Below are 21,059 nucleotides of genomic sequence, written 5' to 3'. Positions count from 1 at the left end.
ATTTCACTTCCTAATTCACTTGTGGAAACATCCTATAATGGATAGATATTGTAGCATTGTTTTTAAATAATTACTAAACTATTTTTTGTGTTGCGCTGATCGGAAATCACCCGTGAAACTCAAGAATTTCCAAAAGACAAGCTTATCTCACAAGATGGAAACTGGAGGCCCACATCAACCGCATAGTTCAGTTTGCAGAGATCACAACATATTTGCTCTAAATAGAAATGATGATACTGTATTTATTTCTACTTTCTTTTTCCTGTAAATATCTAGGGAACAAGCAACTGAAAATGTGCACGTCATACAGATGAAGAATCCAAAATGCAGTTCATCACCAAGACATACTAGTCCTATGCCAAGCACTTTAGGGTGCGTATCGCTCCAGCTGTTAAAGGTTTTTCTTTTGACTTCTGTACAGGCAGGTGAAAAGGACTTTGGAATCAAGGTTTGATGTCGGTGGTACAAGCCACACTTGCCACAAACTCCCTCAACAAACCCACTGACATGGCTTTTTTTAATTTTACAGAGCTAAAGGTTGTATTTGGTAACTCTTGAGCTTTCAGCTGGTAACTCTCAACCACTTTCTGCCAATTTCATTAAAAGTGTTTGATTTTATTTTTAATGCCTTTGATCTGTGAAATGTTAACCCCATCTTTTTGCTGTGGATCAAAACCACCATTTTACAACTTTAATTGCTTTGCAAGTTAAACAAAAAAATGGCATCAAATGGTTGGGTGCTCCATCAATAGCTTCAATAACCCAAAGCAAATGTTTTCTCTTAAGCCCATGTGAATGAGGCAATAGAGCAGTGTTTCTCAACTCCAGTCCTCAAGGCGCCCCAACAGGTCCCGTTTTCAGGATTTCCCTCAGAAGAAACGGCTGTGGCAATTACTAAGGCAGTTAAACTGATCAAATCACCTGTGCAAAATAATGGAGAGCCTGAAAACATGACCTGTTGGGGGCGCATTGAGGACTGGAGTTGAGAAACACTGCCATAGAGGATAACAGAACTAAAGCCCTGTACACACTAGTATTTTTTTTTCCGTTCAACCCAGCAGGGTTGAATGAAAAAAAACTGACAGCCCAGGAGAAGCCACTGTATTAACTATCCAACGCTAGTACAGCAATCTCACCTGCTGTTCTATTCTGTTCTGACAGGGGAGCTGACCCCTAGCCAGAACACTTCGGTCAGACTGGGAGCCGGTCGGCAGATCTTTTTCGGTCAGACTGAATGGCTAGCTTCTGTCAGACTGACTTCAGTACACACAGGCCGATGACGAACGACATTTGGCCCGTGTGTACTAGGCTTTATTGTACACACTAAATTCTATATCATATTGTACACCATCAATAGTTCTTTATCTGTATTAGCTTTTGGTTTCAGTTGGCACTCTTGCAACAAAGTTTCAGAAATTTTTCAGGACTGTAGCATATCTGAGGTTCTGTCTGTCTCACAAATTAGCAACTTCACATATATCAGCTGAAATATGGCATACACCTTTTGTGTGGCACCATTAAAAATTTCTGAAATATAGTTTGTTGATTCTTACTCGGGCAAAAAACATACTTTAATTTACTTTAACAGCAAAAATGTAGTCCTTTCTGTTTCCCAAATGCAGGTCAGATAAGTCCCTTGCAAAGCAGCAACAAAACAACCAACAATGAACCCCACTTTTATCTAATACATGCTGTAATTAAAAAGTTAAACACTTGCTCTAAACCGGTGTCTAACCAGCACAGATATTGCTCCAGCTCACACAAAATGCATCCAAATACATGCCATCTAATATATACATTATTTTAACTATTTTTAATACTGACAAGCTCCTATAGAAAGTTAGTCTACTGAAAACTACTTTAAATTCATTTTCTATGGCTATTTTGAGGGCTGTGTTTTATGTTGGAAAAAGCTAAACCTTATACCCATTCCCTCCCCCAAAACCAAAGAAAAGGATGACTGTATAAATGCATATCATAACTTACCCAACCCACTAAGATGTGCCCAACGTGTTCAGTAGATCCATCTGGTTTCCTGACGTCACGTAAGCGTTGCAGGAGGTCTATAAACACACAGACACATTTTAGCCAGCTCTTTCTCAAAAAGGGGTATTCTTTCAAACACAAAAGACAAAAGACAAAAGACAAAGCAATGCATATACCTTCATGGAGGGGAATAAGAGAGTCCAGGGTGCCAAAGATTTGCATTAACTCAGCTTCTGTCATTATGGAGAGTTTCAACATTGGGTCATGATATGCCTGAGAGAACAACAAATGGTCAGAGTCTAGTTTTCAATCACAGAGAAACAAAAGCCTGCTCATATCTCACACAATGACCTTCAGTGGTCCTGTTCCGTTGTTTAATAAAACTCAGTACAAGTTGTTCTCTTTCAACAAACCTACCAGAGGCTCACACAGCAGATAACCGCACAGAAAATGGGAACGTGAAGAAAAATTGGATTATCCTTTTATCTTCAAATTAAATGTATGCATATAGTGAGGGTGTTGTGAATGGGCTATATAATCTGGCAGGGCCAATAGCAGATGTATTCTCTATGTATTGTATTTATATAAGAAACAAAATGCTTTAGTGTAATGGCAGATTATTCAGGATACAACTGCTATGTATCCACATTATATTGTGCGCAGAATAAAGCATCAGTTTTCTTTCTTTGACTTTCTTACTGTTTACATCAGCCATTGCTAGCCTACCTTTTTTGCCAGCTTCAAGTCTTCTATTAGGTCTTCCTCTCCTTGAGATAATTCAAAAATCGCCTGTAAAATTAATTGAAAAAAAAAAAACACGATTAGTCATGAATGCGATGTGTGAGCAGCTTTAGTTTGGAACTGGTTACATATAAGCAAGTACTACACACTGTAACATCATAGCTCATGGTAGGCAACATGTTCCGATAACTGACTGGTGTAGGGTATCTTTATTGCTCTATGGTTGGAAGATCTCCTGGTCTCCTTACATTGCTGTGTGGATCACCTCCAAAAATGGGAAAGCAAATATAATTGAAATGATTGAGGACCTTTTTCACCAGGATGAAAGGACAGTAGGCCCCTTGTGCAGGGCTTCCTTTCCCAAGACCCCTCTTTCCAGTGATTCAGGTACCTGAAACGCTGGGATAGCTAAGAGATGCACACGTACCGTATGTGACCCTGATCTCTATCAACAGACACGATTGTTGTGGACCCTGCTAGTATTTTTGTATACATCTATACTGTGATGTCTTCTCAGTAATACAGGTGCCTGAAACACTGGGATAGCAAAGAGATGCACACGTACCGTATCCAATACCGATTTAAAATCAACAGCCATGATTATTGTGGCTACTGTTAGCATTTTTGTACAAATCTATATTGTGATGACTCTTGGAAAAGACAGCACTTAATTTTTAGGGTTCCCTGATCCTGAAGAAAGGAGTAAAACCCAAGAAATTTGTAGGCAGATGGAATGCCTTTGTACAATATTGTATTGTTATATTTATATTTGATACTTCATCTTTATCTTATATGTTATTGATGTATGAGGCATTCAATGTATAATTATGGGAATATTCTGTAGACTCCTGATTAAGGCTGTAAACATGTACTACTTTTAGCTACTGGGATGAATTACTATTGCCAGTTTGTTAAGCTTTTGTTGATTCATTTGTTATATTTATTTCTGTTTGAGTCTTGTGTTATATATTTTCTTACTTCCTGGTGTTGATATTCTTGACTACCTCAATTCTTTTGATTAGATTTGTCTTTAACTGATCGGTATAGTTTTTACTATACAACCCTTCCAACCTTGCTGTGATCTTTGAATCTCTAGAATGATTTTTGTGTTGTGTGGGCTACAGGTGCTATCTCACTCAATAGTCATAAACCTACCTCATCCTTCTCATATATCCCAACTCAAAAATAAAGGGTGAATAGGGATCTTTTAAAGTCCAGCATAAAAGATCAAAGCATAGAGAGGCCTCAGATGCCTACACCCCCCCTCCAGCTCCTGGCAAATGCCAAATGTATTAAAACTTATGAAGCGTTTAACATGTGTGGTGGGACAGAGTCACTGTCTGAAGGAGAGAAAATGGCCACGTTTTCTTTTATTTGGCATCTTATCCTTGCTCTCTGCAGGCTGTACTCAGCAGGATTGTAATTACCCAATAATGCGAATATTCTTCTCTGGGAAAGCATGTGATCTCTCAACAATGGTCATGGTGCTTTAAACACAAGACATGTTGCGATTTAATCATACCATACTATAATCATACCATAGTTATCAGTAAACTGCAGCGCACTGTTACATAACTCTTCCCCCATAGCAGAATCTGCATTTTCTATTTCTCTAGATTTTAAGGAGATTACAGTCTGCACATCTATATAAAAAAAACAGCAATGTGCCTTCTAGTGCACTATATATCATGTAACAAATTGACTTCTACCCAAGGCATGACCTGGGCTACAGCTACACTGTCTGTCCATCTATGCCAACTGTCTCGTCTGCCCCCAGGTGAACTATCCATCCCTAAGCTGGCCATACATGGCTAGATTTCTCTTGTGGAGGCAAATCTGTTATATTTCATAAAATTAGATTTGCTGTTCTAATTTATATTGAATATTAATGACAGCCTTAAAAAAAAATAAGACTCCAAATCCCAACAGAACCATGCTGGGACTTGTAGTAGCTCCTCAACAACAGGAGAGCCACAGAGGTCTCAGTCTGCATTACCAAGGGAAGCTGTGAATTTATGTGAAGTGTGCACAGCTGTGTATATCATTACATCCCATAGTCTTCACAGGATAATCACACTACATGCAGCCAGATTCATCTGTTTGCAGTTCAAACATTTGGTAAAACACAAACCTCCTGGCGCTTGAGCTCCTTGGAAGTGAGCACTTGATTAACACAAACATCGAATGTCTCACTCCACAGCTTGCTGTCCCTGCGCTTTGTGATAGCAGGAGGGGCATTTCTTGACCAAGGTCTCGGCGTAAATAGGTCTGGACGACTATCACCCCGGAAGCTGATAGAACGCTAAAGTAAAAAAAGAATGAGAAAAAGATTACATAATTATAAAGCTTAAAAAAAAAACCATATAATTTATATACCGGTATGTATAAAATGCATTACTTAAACATTAATATTCACATGAAACTTTTTAAAGAGTAATTCTAGGCAAGCTGTTAAATAGTTGAAACAAACTTATTTTCCCCAGTTTTTTCTGAGTGCGGAATAAATGGCCGATATCCAGACAGATTCAGGTACTTATGCTAGTCACAAAAAATACATTTAATTATGTATAAAGGAACATTTTAAAATTTTATAAAAAAAAAAAAAAAAAAAAAAAAAAAAAAGACTCTTTAATTGACTATGGTTATGAGAAATTCACAACACAGTTCAAATAGGGACATGTGACACATGAGCAACCAGGGTAACTTTTTACAAATCATATGGTAACATGTTTGCTATGCTTTTTTTTCAGATATATTTCATTAACTTTACTATCTCCTTGATCATTTTCCAATATGTCATGGCCTAACCAACCCCCCTCTTTCAAGTTTTTGTCAAAGGTGTTCTGCATTTTGTATACAAGTGTCCTCATGTGTAGGGAATTAAATGCCCCACAAAATCACCCTGATTGTGACCGACAGTTGGACATAGAATAGCTTACTGCACCCATAGGGTAGAAGCACTGCATGCAGGGAAATCTGAAGACTTAGATAACAATTTAATCATATTACAAAAAAAGTTAAAGAGTCAAACCACCAAAAACTGAACATAATAATAGATCCTTCAGTGGATCCTCTTGGTAAGATTTCTGTGCTTAAGTTCCTGGGTCTACACACCAGCTGTTGCCATTTTAAGGAGTTGCCAGGCTCCCTGCTGGATTTATTTATTTATTCTGCATTATGTAGAATGCAACAGGAAGAGCTGAAAAACTCCCAGGTGGGTGGGAATACTAAGACGTACCAGGTGTATGAAAGGGGTCGGACATTTTGGCAGGGAGATTTTATTGCTGGAATATATATAGAAACCAGGGCCTGACTTCATTAGCCTTTAGCAAAAATTGAATTATTTCACAAAAATATAGGTGCCAAACTTCCACATAATAAAAATAGTGGCTGTTCCCATCTCAGCTTTGCATTGCAGTGCATTTTGAACAATACTTGTTTTTTTTCCCCATTTTAGTGCATTGGGAGTTCCAAAGATAACAATGCATACAAAACCCTACATAAAATACATTTTAATTTGTTGGAAATGGGTATTACCAAGCCTTGGTCAATAGCTGTTAACTATCTGCTCAAAAATCTTAAAATGAATAAAGGCACTTAAAATGTGTGTCAATGCACAAAAGAAAATCCAAGTTGACACATGACAATACACTGGCCTACCGCTCCCTCAACGCATATATCTAAAAAGGCCCTTAAACATTTCTGCTTAAATTCTGGTACAAAATAAAAAATAAACAAAAAATCTGCTTCATTTAGTGATTCCTGTTTAACGGTCATAAACTTCTGCAAGGCGCCTTTCCTGTATTCCATATCGGTATTACACAGGAGTTGATAAAGGAGGTTGATAAAGATTCTATTCAACAAAGCAAGCAGGCTTTATACTACTCTCATTCCATTTTATGACCAACACTAGAAAAATGACAGATAGAATTAAAGAGTTTTTCACTGTAGCCCAGACCTACGCTTTTCTTTGTCCTGCTTTTTATAACTGGGAAAGAGAAGGTCTGGATAAACCTCTGAGGAAGTCACATTTTATACAGAGACAGAACTATAAATAACTAGGCCACATAAAATCTATATAAAAGGTATTTCATAAGCCAAATTAAAGGGAAGAAATCCGTGAAGGATATATAGTAACATGTTTCCATTGCGGCTGTCAGCTTGAGGATTAGCAATAAAATAAAATGGTAAATTAACTCTGGATGTGGCCATTTAAAGGCCCAATTCCGGGCTGCATCTAAATGTACCCATGCAGTGAGATCCCCCCCCCGAACTGCATTTATTCTCCGCACTTCAGGGGGGGGGGATCTCATTGCTTGGTGGGGGGATTGGATGAGTACAAATACTTATCTTATTCCTGACTTCCCTTTCACCCAGTGCTTTCCTCCACTATCCGATGCTCCAGGTTGTGGGCAGGCCCTTGCTGGCTTCCGGTACAATGCAGGACTGCTGATCCTGCATTGTACAGGATGATGTCAGAGGGTTGCAACCATCTGGGCAGCAAAGGAATGCAGCTTTGGGAGACCAGTCACTTGAAGATGAGGAAGCCTATCGGAGTAAGGTTAAGTATTTCTATTTATTCCTCCCCCCAGCCAAATACCTATGCAGTGTGGGGAGAGAGAGGGGGGCCCCACTACATGGGTCCACTTAAAAACAGACAGGAGTTGGGCTTTAAATAACTACATGCATTATCCAAGCACTGGACTCTTTAGGTCTCTGCTGCGGAATTTGAGATTTAAACATTGTCATGGCCATCAATTATATCAAAGAGTAAATAAAATTTTTATTTCAATGCTTCTGTTGCCTTACATGGGACAAAATGATGTAACAGACAAAGTAATAGGTTCATTTTAAAGAAAGGACTGTAAACAGACCGTACTTGCCTCTCCCATTGCCCTCACCCACTGTTAGGCAGTCCAAGCACGGTCACGTGTAGGATGGGGAGTGTGTATGTCCTGGGTACATTTTTACATACTTGGTGCAAAAGTCTCAAGGGGTTGGGAAACAGTGGACTTATGTAAAGATGAACCTGTGAAACAGGCTGGCTTTAAAGAAGGTCCCCGCAGTAACATATACTTAACCCCCACCCCTTCTCTTCTCCACTGCTCCATCCATAGCCATGAACAAAGAGAATAAATTCAGTGTAAGCCATCACTCTGGTCAGAGCTTACACGCGAATATTGAGTCTTCCCAGTGCCCATGTGAAGTCTCTGGAGCACTGTCACATGGGAAGGAGGTTAGGGAGTCATATGATCTCCCATAAGCCAGGCATATTTCTTTACTCTTTCCAGCAATCACAAAGGTAAGTGAAGGGAAGATGAGCACAAGTGGTGGCAGTGGTCGGCATTAATGTGAAACTAGTGTTTTTCACTGCATTGGCAAAATTCACATCCACTTTAATGACCCAACTTGTAAATGGAGCCTCAACGATTAGGCCCCTAATATATTTTAGAGGGGTTCTCCCATAGATAGGATACCAAGCTGAATCCATTTTTTATTAAGAGGATGGCATTTAATGCTAAGGCAGTGTGTGGATGGCCACCATTTTGTTGTTGAAAAATGGAGCCCGTTACTTTGGTTTAAAGTTTGTTTTAATGGCCAACCAAATATAGAGAACTGTGGGGGGTTCTTAAATTACCAAAAAATCGTACTGTTGTATAGCTATTTCTTCCATAGTTCCTCAATTTCATATACATTAAATTTACCCAATACATTACCAAAAAGTTGCTTGATTGTTTGGATTAATAACAAATTTCGCAGACAGATACCTTTGTGGGGTTTATGGGCTGCTCTGACAAAGTTAACTACTTTCTACCGAAACCAACACAACACCAAATTGACAAAAGTCCAGAAATGCAACCACCATAAAGTACTTTCATCTAAATACATCATGCAAAGATTTTTTAAGTCCAGGGATACCTTGTACTTAAGACCACAGTTACTAAAAACATTTACCTTAGAGCCCCGATATCTTACAATGCAATGCAGGAGCATCAATTGCCAACATTGTCCCCAATTAATAATATGCTACACTTCAAAGACATGCTGGTAGGTTAATTGGCTTCTGTGTAAATTGTCCCTAGTATATGAATGTGAGTTAGGGACCTTAGATTGTAAGCTCCTTGAGGGTAGGGACCTATGTGAATGTACAATGTATATGTAAAGCGCTGCGTAAATTGACAGCGCTATATAAGTACCTTAAATAATAATAATAAATAATATGTTACAAGCTTCTATTTTGTTCACTGGTAATTCTACAATATCCTTGCCGAATGAATATTTAACCAGATTTCAGGACAAATATAAATAAACATGAAATGAAAAATAAGGAAATAAAGCAGACAAAACCACATAAGTCACTAAGAGCAAGGATTATTAAAGATTAAAAAAAACTAAAAAAAAAAGAGAAAGAAATAGTATACAATCGAGCAAGCATTTAAACAAGGATACAGCTGTTTAAGCTGCAAAAGGGAAGCTTAGAAATTTAGCCAAAACATAATTTAAACTTTCCACATTGGTGCTCACAACTGTAACTAATAAAGCCTCTCTTTCAGACCTAAGACATATTTTCCCTGACCTCTCCACTACGGGCAGCTTCTGCAAAGTATTAAACATCTGTCCCCCAGTGTTACTCAAGGAGGCTGCGTCTGCCAAGGTGGGATCTTTCCAGGCCAGTGACTGTACACTATTTTCTGTTCCAGTCACGCTATACGCTGCGTTCTGGATGAAACACAGACAGCCGAGGTGACTTCAGCAACTCTACTCCCTGTCTGTAAATGCCGCCTTTGTATGAGGCCTATAGCCATATGGAGGACAGGAGGCACCCAGTGCACCAACTCCCCAATATATATTACACAGGGATGTCTGTCATACTGGTGCTTTTCCCACACATACAAAGAAGCTCATGTAAAAACGTTCACAGAGAATGGGCGCACTGAGATTTGGTCACAAGATTTAACAAGCTTTCACTCTACGGGTAGATTATGTCTTGTGTTCACAGAAAACATTATTGGTTTCTAGTTTTGGACAAGGCTTGGGGCCAGGTTGATTTCTTGAATGGTTTTCCTTTAACATAATGTTTATTTTATTTTTTAATAGTTGTCTTTCTTGAGCAGTGCCTTGTTGAAATGCTGACCAATAAATCTGTTTTAGTGAATGTTCCTTTCACTACTACTACTGTATCTACGTGCCTTGAGTACAGTAAGCCTTTGCTCTTAAGGGCCATACACAGGGGATGGCATTGGCCGGTTCAATAGAAACGGGCCGATATTCGGCTCGTGTGTACGGCAGCCGAGCTGGCTTCTGTTGAAGGGTCATGATCGAAAAAGGTCTGCTGATTGGCAACAGATTAGTGCTCTCAGCCAATTGCTGAGAGTGCTGACCGGTGTGTTCTGATGTGGTAGATATACATAAAATTCCTGAACCCAGAAACTTGACCATTAAAAGAGAAGTATGTTTTTCTTTTTATTCATACTTACCTAGGTGGATGCAGCATTGGTCTGATGCTGCATCTGTCCCCCAGCGCCTCTACACTGAATCGAGCGATCAAACACCGTTAATCGCTTGGTTTTCACAGCTCCCCAAGCAGAGAGATGTCAGTCAGCACTTCTTTGCTCTGCCCCCTCCTCACTCACTGGAGTGCTGGGCTGTGGAGGGGCGGGAGCGGCCGGCTCAGGCTCTCAGCAGCTCGCGGAGAGGCCAAGCCGAGTGTCGGTCCAGGGATCTAGGCAGATCCTGGCTCCATGTTCACGATGATGCCAAGCCTGGACTGGTATTCTATTGATTTGTGCCCTCCGTCGAAAAGTGCCCACGCATGCGCAGAACACGGAAGGGCAATCCAGCCGATTTGCCGATCAGCTGGAGTAACTTCACCACAGCGCATGTGCACATTGTAGGAGGTTTTTTTGATGGGAGATACCATTTCACAGGCAAAATTGAAAGCTATGTAAAGAGCGGGGGACATCGTAGATGTCAGATTGTGCCCCGCTGTATATCTGCGGCGCAACAGCGAGGCACAATATGACAAATACGGTGTCCCTCCGCTGTTTGCATAACATTCAATTGTGCCTGTCAAATGGTATCTCCCATTGATAAAAGGCTCTTACGATGTGCATGCGCTATGGTGACATCACTGCGGCTGATTGGCAAATCAGCTCGAGTGCCCTTCCGTTGTACGCATGCACAGGCACTTTTAGGAGGGCACAAATCGACATAACACCAGCTCTGCAATGTCAGCAAAGAGCGGATTTCAACCCACTCTCTGCTGAAACCAGGTCACAGGAGTGGAAAGGGAACTGCACTCCTGTGATCCACAGAAGTATAGCCAAACAAGCTTTGGCTATACTTCTCCTTTAACTAAAGATGACCAGAGAAATTATTCAAGCTGATCTATGCTCTATGGAATCATGTAAAGTTAGAATTTTAAGGTCAGGTCCACAATAGATCATTTGTACAGAGCGTCTGCTAATTCTACTATGCAGTTATGTGTCTATTATTCTATTCTATAGAAGACAGCAGTCCTAAAGGCCATTTACCTGGAGTGACTGGCTGAATCTTTTTAAAGGAGTTGCCCGCACTGGAGGGATGAGATTTGCTAGTGATGTGACCCTTGAAAGTGGTTTAACCCGTTTAGTGCTTGGTTCCTGAAAAGAAATGAAAAAGAAAGTACATATGTCAGATTTGAGTCCACAAAATACACCAACAGTAACTATAACACAATAAAGTACTTTAACTTGGGAATGGTTTAAACTGCCTTCAGGTTTTCATTGTGGTCCCCACCAACTCTTGTTTCAGTGACACAACAGAAAGTAAAGGAAAATCTTCCCAATGAAAAAAAAATAAATAATAAAAATAAAAAAAAACAGCAATAAAAAGCTGACAGAGGTTCTACACTTCACTTTATTTTTAAAATGCATAATAGATACTTATTAGGTTATCATATTTATTTTGTTTAAAAACGAAAGATAAAAGCTACCTTTGTGGACTTCTCAAAAAGTTCTTTGTGGACTTCCTTTGTTAAAGTTAGCTGCCAAAATCAACCCTCATGCTTCATTACATTTAGTTGCTAACTCAAAACAAATATGCAGCTAAGGGCTTTTCTCTGACTCTCTAGCTCGGACAGTATTAAAGCTGAACTCCTAAAAAATACCCTTGCAGTGGGGGACCCCCAAATTGCAAGGGTTACGTGCTTATGTCTATTTTGTGGTTCCTCTGTGCAACCGCTGCAGCCTCCTATCTAAGCCGCTCACAGTCATGCTCTTGTCCCTCCAATGCAGGGTTAATAGCTCTGCATTATATGTGATAACGCCAAGGGACTGTTCACAGCTTCAGGGATAAGATATTGCCGGAATCTGCTGGAACGGGGATTAGAGCATACAATAAAACCGTTTCCTCTATCCCCTATTAATAACTGACATTTAACCCTTGCAGTGCAGGAGGCACCCACTATAGGGGTATTTTTTTTATTTCAGCCCAGAGTGGTTGTAGTGAGGCCCCGTTTACTTAAATGGCCAAGTTTGATGGCCAGCACTACCTGTCAACCTAACATGTTGCATTAAATTTGCTGCAGCCACAATAGAAAGAACTAGGGCCATGGCATGTGAACTATCCCCAACCAGTTGTATTGTGAACTTTAGGTGGGTGGTCAAGGGGGTGGCAACCGCCAATTTTTCGCACAGACCCCCCCTCCCACCGCCCGTGTGAAAGATCTGTCGGCTGCTAAAAACCAATAATCAGCCTATTAACTCACAAACAAAATCACATAGTAAATGAGCTGTCGATAGGTCTTCGTTAATAATTAAATTCAACATTCAAAAATTAGTTCACATTTGTTGCTAATCAGTCCATTTTGTTAGCCTTTATGTCATGATTTTCCATATTATAGTGGACTAGCCATATCAAACAAAGCAGGAAACATATGAGAAAAGATTGCTGCTATTTTCAAAAACACAAATAAAAGACATGTTTTTGTTCCTAATTTTCCTTTCATGTGACAGGAAGCTCCTGGTATCTTGTACCGTCTATGCCAACCGTCCTCCCCATTAGAACGTACTTCCACTTCTTAGTCTTCTATTGTACGACGCAGACTATGTTTTATCTTCAAAGCAACCTGTAGTTTGTTCCTTTATTTCCTCCCTGGAAGACTTTCCCCAAATTGCCGCAAGCAGTGCACAACGCTGATTCACAAACAATGTCTCGGAGCATTTTGTATTGTGTATTGTGATCTGTCCTCTACAGACAGTCTGCAAAGTGTCATTTTCCTGGCTCTCACAAGTTCTATGAGGACTTGACAGAGATCATATAAGCAGGCAACATGCTATGTATATCCTGGCTCACGGTTTCCTTCCGTTACACTGCATTACATTCTGACAAGATCAGAAAGTATTTTGAACATATATTCGCCCAGAGGACAAAGGATCTCATTTATCAAGAAATGCCTGTGCCAAAGCAACCAGATTCAAGCTACACTCGTTATTCACAAATGGACAATTAAAGGGACACATAATTGTAATGCCATAATTGACCTTGTTCTTTTTTTCAGCACTTTAATAAATGAGTGAAGCCCATTCAGAAAAGCAATACAAATAAAAGATGAACTTATTGCCCACAACAACTATATGCCAGATTTTACTATCTTCGTGTAGGGTATAACACAAAGCTAAAAAACGTAATGGAGTGGAAGAAAAATTTGACACATCTAAAAGCTCTATGGACATTTATGCGTCTAAGGCCCCTTGCACATCAGCGAACTGATTGGGTCCGCCTGTCTGTTTCTCAGGAGGACCCAATCGAACCACACATTGTTCTCTATGGGGTGACGGATGTTAGTGGATATGTGTCTGCTGTCACCCACCAGCATCCTGTCTGATCCAGTCTGCTAAAATCAGACGGATGGGAATATGTTCGCCATCTTTCCAGCAGATCGAATGACAATCGGATGGAAACGGACATGCTGTCCATTTCCATCCTACCACCCCACAGAGAACAGCGGAACAGACACGGACTTGTCAGCTGAGAGATCCCCCTCTGAGCAGGCAGATCCACTTGGACAGATTCCGCCCCATGTAAAAGGGGCCTATAGGCGTGTAAACACAAGCACCTTTTGGACAGTTTTATGCATTTTTTTCTTTTGTTTTAGTTTTTTACAGAGGATCTTTCTGCTAGCAAGATCCTGCAAAATGATCAGTAATCTCACTTGGCCATGTGCATGTAAATCTTGCTGCTACTGAAACAAGTGGCACACATAAAAGAGGAAGTAGCATTTGATGTAGTTCCCTTACAACAGAAAAGACAAAGCTTCTAGATCAGCCTCTCCCAACCTTTTCATCCTGGAGGAACCCTTAAAATAATTTTCAAGTCTCGGGGAACCCCTGCTAAAACCAATAGATTGGGAGACAATGTGAAAAATGCCCATCGGTGGCCAGGGGTAATCATAATGCACCCCCTACAGACAGATAAAATGATTATTGAAGTTCTGAAGCTGGCTTTGCTAAGTGGAGTTGGACCTGGAACTATGCAGGCACCATAAAATGGGAAGTCAGTCATCCACAGCTCAAGGAACCCCTAGACAACTCTGGAGAAACCATAAGGTTCCATGGGACCGTGATTGAGAATGGCTGTTTTCGATAAAGGTACAGAAAAAACAACCATCTGCTCACTGAGGTAATGAAGAAACACTGAAAAACTAAACATAGTTAAAATACTTCATGTGGTTGTACATTAAATGACTTTTGGATTGTTATCTTTACATAAATATTAAAACTTAAAAGCAAGACGTAAAAACTGTCTTTCAATGACTCTACTTTCCGAAGATGAAATGGTTCTGAAATCCTTTGTTTAATCTAGCCATATGCTAGTAAATATTTGTCTGAAAATTTGCATTTTAAGAATGTTCATTCACTTTTCTAATCATTACTGGGGTGAAACCGATGCTTGTTTCCAAATGCAGTGAAGAGAGAATTTGAAAGAGCAGGATGAAAATGTTTTCTTCGAACAGTGTATGTTGATTTTGTTTGGGAAAGTCCATTTACTCCAAAATGGAATGTTAAAAGCAAACATTTTTGAAACACTTACGAACAACATTTGTCAAGTCATCGAATCTACCGATGAGAATTTTCATACAAATGTATGTAAATCTACTAGCGTATGACCAGCTTAAGAATGCAAATCATGAAATATTTAATGAAATTTTGTTCTGATTTTACACCGACCTGATGGCTTTTTAAACAAGTTGTAAACATCTGTAATCTAATTACTAGCTGTATTTAGATTAGCGTTGTCACTTGCTTAGGAGGTGGCCTGTTTTACAGCTGTCACACTCCAAGCACTCTACCATAGTGGTTTGTGCTCAACGGATACTTTGCTTGATAGACTGTTTACAAATAGGATGTCAAACTGATGGACTTGTCAGGGTTACAAAGAAGCAAATTAGCGCAGCAAATAAGCAAGATTAGGTACAAAGCAGCTGCTAATGTATTACAGACACCTGAACCTGTATCATTGCGGAAAACCTAGCCTATCTCTAAACAAGAGATTGGCAGTGTGTGTGCACTTCATTGTGTAAACCTATGTATACAAACAATGTTGGTTTTTGGAATAAAACTAGACAAAAGGCCATCTTGCTATGTAAACTCCAGGGCAGGTAAAGACATCTGGAGATTTAGTTCACAAAATACTGGAGAGCTTTGGAGACTATGGTATAAAATTAGGAAGGAAGCCATTAGGCTGAATAGTTTTGTGACCTTGGTGTTATTTGTCGGTATGAACAACATTCCTTAGCTGCTGGAAGATTTTTGTTTGTTCCAATGAACCGTGAGAGCAATTGATATTGTTGTACCTCAGACATTATAGGTCTGTGAATTGTGTAGGCAGAATCATTGGGGTGGAAAATCAGGCATTTCAAAAAATGGTTAGCTCTACTAATTGGTGGGAAACAGGGCCACCTGGTTCAGTGTAGGGATGCCAGCTCCACTTATCTCCTCAATCCTCAATCAGAACAAACCTTTTACTTTGTCTAATTAACACCCTACAATGGACCAGGGTGCATGGGAGGACCTAAATATATAGAGCCACCATGGTCTACGGTGTTCTAATCTAGACTAGCATATGTGCAGTACTTTGGATTCTGGTGGGGGAAGAGGACTGATTGGTTTATAGTAGGTCTGCCTACTCTGCCAGGGGTGCGTAGGAAAATCTAAAAATTTAAGACCACAATGGCCTGTGGCACTCCTAATCTGGACCATGGCACATGTGCATTTTTTTTGGGATACTTCACTATTCCTCAAGCATTAAAACCAGCATGCAGAAATTCTCCAACAAACTCCTTATTGCAGAAACAACATGATCACAAACAAGGCTCAAAATCAAAAACATTACTTGTAATTTTTATATGCTCCAGACTATGGCCAGACAAAAAAACTGAGAATCTCATAATTACAACCCAAGAGGAACATGTTATCTCTATTCATCTCTGCTTTATCTGTAGAGATTATATTAAGCATGCCAAGATAGATGTAGGAACGTTTCATAAAGGAATATAAACTCAAGCCAGTCATATGTTATCATGCAACACTATTTAGAGAATTACTGACACCATGAAGGATCAGGATCTATCAAATGCAAATACTTGCTTGGTCCTTTAAAACAAGTCAGAAATGGTAATTCTGTCTTGACAATGTCCACAGATGTTTACACCCAGCTGCCTTTCTTGAGACAACAACCTCCCATGGTTCTAATAGGTGCCCATATATATGTACTCATCCAAAATAGATAATAGCATTTTTTCTACATTTATACTTTACTTTGTAAGAAATCCATCTACCAAACATAGTTTTACTTATTAAAAACATGCATGCACACATCTTACAAATGTACAGTGTATCTGGGTGCTCAGAAGTTACCCCTATCTGGAAGGTAAAAGTCTGTCATCTAAAATGCTCACTTTGCACAAAAAATGTATTAATTTCATGTAAATCCTGCAGTAATTTTTTGGGCACACATGCCTGCAGTCATACATACCACATACATTACAACCAACTGTGATGACAACATCTAATGTTCCCAGATGTATTTGGAGAGGGCCAGGAAAGAGGAACACTATGTGAACACAGGGCAAACCTATGGGGTGCAGATAGCATTCCATTACGTCATCATGTGAGAGTTAGCCACACCATAGTGGCATACATATGCATGCTGGTATCGTATGAACACGATGTGAATGTATGCTGACTCAAAAAGCAGTGTGGGTCTTGTTTACAGGACAGGCATAGATAGGCAGACTTTGGATCTCAAAATTGCTACCAACAATTTAAATACTTCTAAATTACCCTCACTTTCTGTGCAAACCTCTACTCACCTTTGGTTTTCTGCATGAAACCATTGGGACTGGAACATGAGTGTGCAGCTTTGTTTCCAGCTGAGAAACAGATCAGAGTGTATGAGAATAAAAACATCTGTTGTAACTAAGGGATGATATCAATTTAACTATGACAAGTCTTCGGCAAAACTTCCAGAATTCTGCGCTTGTTCAAAGAGCGGCTCTTGTGGTTCTCTCTATAGGGGGCTATATATGAGGGTTTCCGATCACTTTTGTTGGAAAAATTTATCCCTCTGGAGGTCCCTTTTAACCTAATACATAGGCTGTTTATTGCACGCTAAGCAAACGCTACATTTTCTGTCATACACAGTACTCACTGGCTCCTAGCCAAACCACCAGCAGAGTACAATAAGGAATATACTATAATGTTCCAATAAATTGAAGTTTCTACTTTTTGCAATCACTTTTATTTGATACACAGATTTTGTATGCCTGCAAAAATGAACCTATGTATTGCAACTCTAATGCCGCATACACACAACCGGACTTTGACGGAATAGGTCCGACGGTCTTTCGGCGGAGTTCCCATGGACCTTCCCACACACAAGCACACCAAAGTCAGACGGATTCAAACGCAATGACGAACGATCAGACTAGAATAAGGAAGTTCATAGCCAGTAGCCAATAGCTGCCCTAGCATCGGTTTTTGTCTGTTGGACTAGCATACAGACGAATGTATTTTTCGACTGGACTCGAGTTCATCAGAAACATTTGAAACATGTTTTATTTCTAGGTCCGTCTAACTTTTGGTAAAAAAAAGTCAGCTGGAGCCCATACATGATCATAATAGCCGACGGATTCATTCCGTCTGACCTAGTCCGTTGAAAAGTCTGGTCGTGTGTACGCGGCATTTCATGCTGTAGTCAACCCATCAAAAAGAACAAATCTAAAAATAAAAAAGGAATAACTTGACATGCAATATTTTTCTATCACACGACACCACAATACAACCAATGTGTATTGTGGTATGCTGTCTTTTTGCTGCTACTATGCAGTGTATGTTGGGGTGCCATTCAAAATGAAATGCACCACAACACATCACACAATGGTAAATGCATTGCTGCCCATTGTGGGATATCGTGCGCTGTACCTTGTTACCATATCATAACTATATGTATGAGACCTGAAACTTTTCTTTTGTTTCCAAACCTCACAGGAAAATATTACGCACTAAATCTGAGTGGTTCTACTGCCAATTCTATGATTTTATTAATGTGAATGATGGTGTTAGATAGTTGGAAGTTATCTTTTTTTTTAATAAAAAGCAGACCTTGTTTTGGACAACTTCCAACACTGTAGTAATAGCATACGGTAGTTTAGTGTCTACTGCATTGGATAATAGGAATTTGGGCCTTAAATTATCAATCCATTCATGTGGGCTAAGCAAACAACAAGGTCCTTACATCTTTGGAGGACTACAGTAGTAAAACCTCTGTTCTATTGGTGTTTAGACGGACCCTGAAGTTTTGGATGTTCCTGTCCACTTTGGTGTTCTGCATAGCCACAGCTATTGTTCTGGGGCTTCTGCCTACCCTGGGAATTTGGGTATTCCTCTATACCTCCTGTTGCATTCTCCATTATATGGAAAAATAGAGTCTAGTAACTATAACGGGACAACCTTGTAAGAAATTAAGAAACTCAACAGCAGAGATATCACAAAAGGGTCCCTAAAAATGTAAAGGCTGTTTGGCCGCCTAATTCTCTAGTCAATGTAAAAAAAATAAACTACCGATTTTAAGTGGACTGGTCATTTAAAATATTCCCAAACATGATAAACTAAATAAAGAATGTGCAAAACAAGTCAAACTGGATCATTTTCTTTCATACAAATTTAAGTCAATGTGTTGAGCTCCAATAAGTTCTTTGGTATCCACTGCTTCTAACGGACTGAAGGGAAAAATATAGCTGGCTGTCAGGTCATATTAAATCACATTCTCATAGTATTGATTAGCTTTCTTTTCAGTTTCATCCCGCCAGACCACCCACAGCCCACTAATTAACACAGACTACTGAAGAGCACACTCCACTGAAAGTCAAGTTTGATTTGGCTTCCTAAAGAAAGATGAGCTGTGTACAGGCTCTCTAGCATTGTGCTGGGAATACAGGACCCAGTGACCCGGATAACATTAACCAAGGAATCACTGTCTTGGCCCAGGTGCAGTACAATAGTCCAGCCTTTCACTTTGTACTTTATGCTCCAACAAACAACAAAACAATTCTCACTTCATCAGAGGGGACCAAAGCACTCAACGTATCTGCATCCGTTCCGTTTTTCATGAATTCTTTTAAGGGGCCATTACAACAAAAAAACAACTTACTGAAACATAAGGCAAGCATTACTTCTGCAAAATCAACAGTAAGTGTATTAGGTAGAACATTTTAAATACTAAATAATTCCAAGTCACAATAAGCACTGTATAATGTGTTTTTCTACAGCAGGAATTGCATTTCTGCTTACTGGATAGACAATAGCTGGTGTTCCTGTTTACATTTTTCATGCCTGTTCATGTCTCAGGAGCTCTCAAAGTAGGACCTGCCCAATGGAGGCATTAGCAACCATATTTTGCACTAAGCAGCAGTCTTGGGCCTTCTGAGTATCTATATAAGGGAGGCTTTTACAGATAAATAACATGCATAAAATACATAAAATGCATAAATACTTATTGTAATATTTGTGAGTAAATGAGAGGTATCCTTTAAAGTGCACCTGAGCACTACAAACCAAAACCCCTATTTAATTCATTTATTATGTTCAAAGCAATTTCACCCATCCATCCATGTCTCCATGCTTTATTTTGCAGAGAAATCACTTTGACAAACACCCCCCTAGCATTGAAACAAGACAAAAGAAAAAAAGAGTGCACATCTCATAGTGCACTAATGTGGGAGAGATTTAATTATATGAATCATATTACACTTACAAACAAATAAGAAAGGGGGTGCGGTAAGGAGCAGGATAGCTGATGTTTTTTCAACTACCCGCTGCTTTTATTTTTGGAGCGTACACTCCACCTAGACTCTTCTAGTCACTTTGGGTACATCCGTCTTTCTCAATTTTTGTTTTTTATACTGTATGTCATTGGTGTTTTTGTGCATGACAATTTATTCATACGGTTTGTTTTTCAAAACCAATTTGTTTCCTAGTAAGGCACATGGTTAATTGTAACCAAACACCTCCTGTGGGTGAGCAAAGTTTAATCCACAGATATCCCCTGTGTTTTTTATTTTTTTTGTGGTTTTATCCCCCCTAGCATTTCCCTCTAGCATTTCTGGCTGTGGCCATCTTAAGTAAGGGCAGATAATTCATGTATCATTGACTCCCTGGAATGCACCTGCCCTTAGCTCAGACAGGAGGGTGTGCTTAGCTACGAAAACCCCTCCTACCCTCCTGAAGACTCCTGGCATCATGTGCCTAGGCCTGGAAAACAGGAAGTAATTGAAAAATGTAAAAAAAAAAAAAAGTTTAAAACAAGTAAATATGATATACTTTCCTATGTATTTACCAATGCTAGCAGCATAAAAGTAAAAAAAAAAAAGTAAATCTTGATTGAGAGAGTGAAGTTATGATTTAAAGTGGCTTTGTTAAATATGCCTGCAGTGAAAAGTGTTCATACCCTTCTGCACCATAGATCTTATCCACTTCACGAGTTACTCTGGCTGAAAAATACTCAGCATCCCATACCTCTGGGAATGTCGGATGCCTGTCCCTTACTGCATGCTGCGATTCCTTCCTCCAGCCCAAAGAAAGGGAACCACAAAGGATAGTGGGGACCAGCAATTTGACATTCCCAAAAGTATGCAAATGCTAGAGAGGTTTCAACCAGTATAGCCCTTATAGACAGCAGAAAATGGCAGCCAAAGTGTTGAGTATTAACTCTTTACTTTGGAACAGAGTCAGTTGTGTATGATGGCACATACAGTATATTGCCAAAAGTATTGGGATGCCTGCCTTTACACG

General features: G+C 39.6%; 1 protein-coding gene across 5 annotated transcripts in view; it reads right to left on the bottom strand.

The window, feature by feature from the left end:
* ARHGEF3 (Rho guanine nucleotide exchange factor 3) overlaps positions 1–21,059 on the bottom strand; it is a 493,464-nt gene that overhangs the window by 21,975 nt on the left and 450,430 nt on the right. For all 5 annotated transcript variants that reach the window (XM_077452030.1, XM_077452034.1, XM_077452033.1 and 2 more), the window contains 5 exons: positions 11,262–11,369; positions 4,859–5,029; positions 2,713–2,775; positions 2,163–2,259; positions 1,987–2,063 (listed from right to left, as the gene is read on the bottom strand). In XM_077452030.1, coding sequence (XP_077308156.1) covers positions 1,987–2,063; positions 2,163–2,259; positions 2,713–2,775; positions 4,859–5,029; positions 11,262–11,369 — 516 coding nt within the window. The remainder of the gene's footprint in view (positions 1–1,986; positions 2,064–2,162; positions 2,260–2,712; positions 2,776–4,858; positions 5,030–11,261; positions 11,370–21,059) is intronic.

Source organism: Lithobates pipiens, unplaced genomic scaffold, assembly GCF_037356315.1.
Source record: "Lithobates pipiens isolate NorthernLeopardFrog02 unplaced genomic scaffold, aLitPip1_a1.2 Scaffold_23, whole genome shotgun sequence".
In the NCBI taxonomy this organism is placed as follows: domain Eukaryota; kingdom Metazoa; phylum Chordata; class Amphibia; order Anura; family Ranidae; genus Lithobates; species Lithobates pipiens.
The sequence above is the reverse complement of the archived record's forward strand: the minus strand, read 5'-3'. Positions and strand labels throughout refer to the sequence as shown.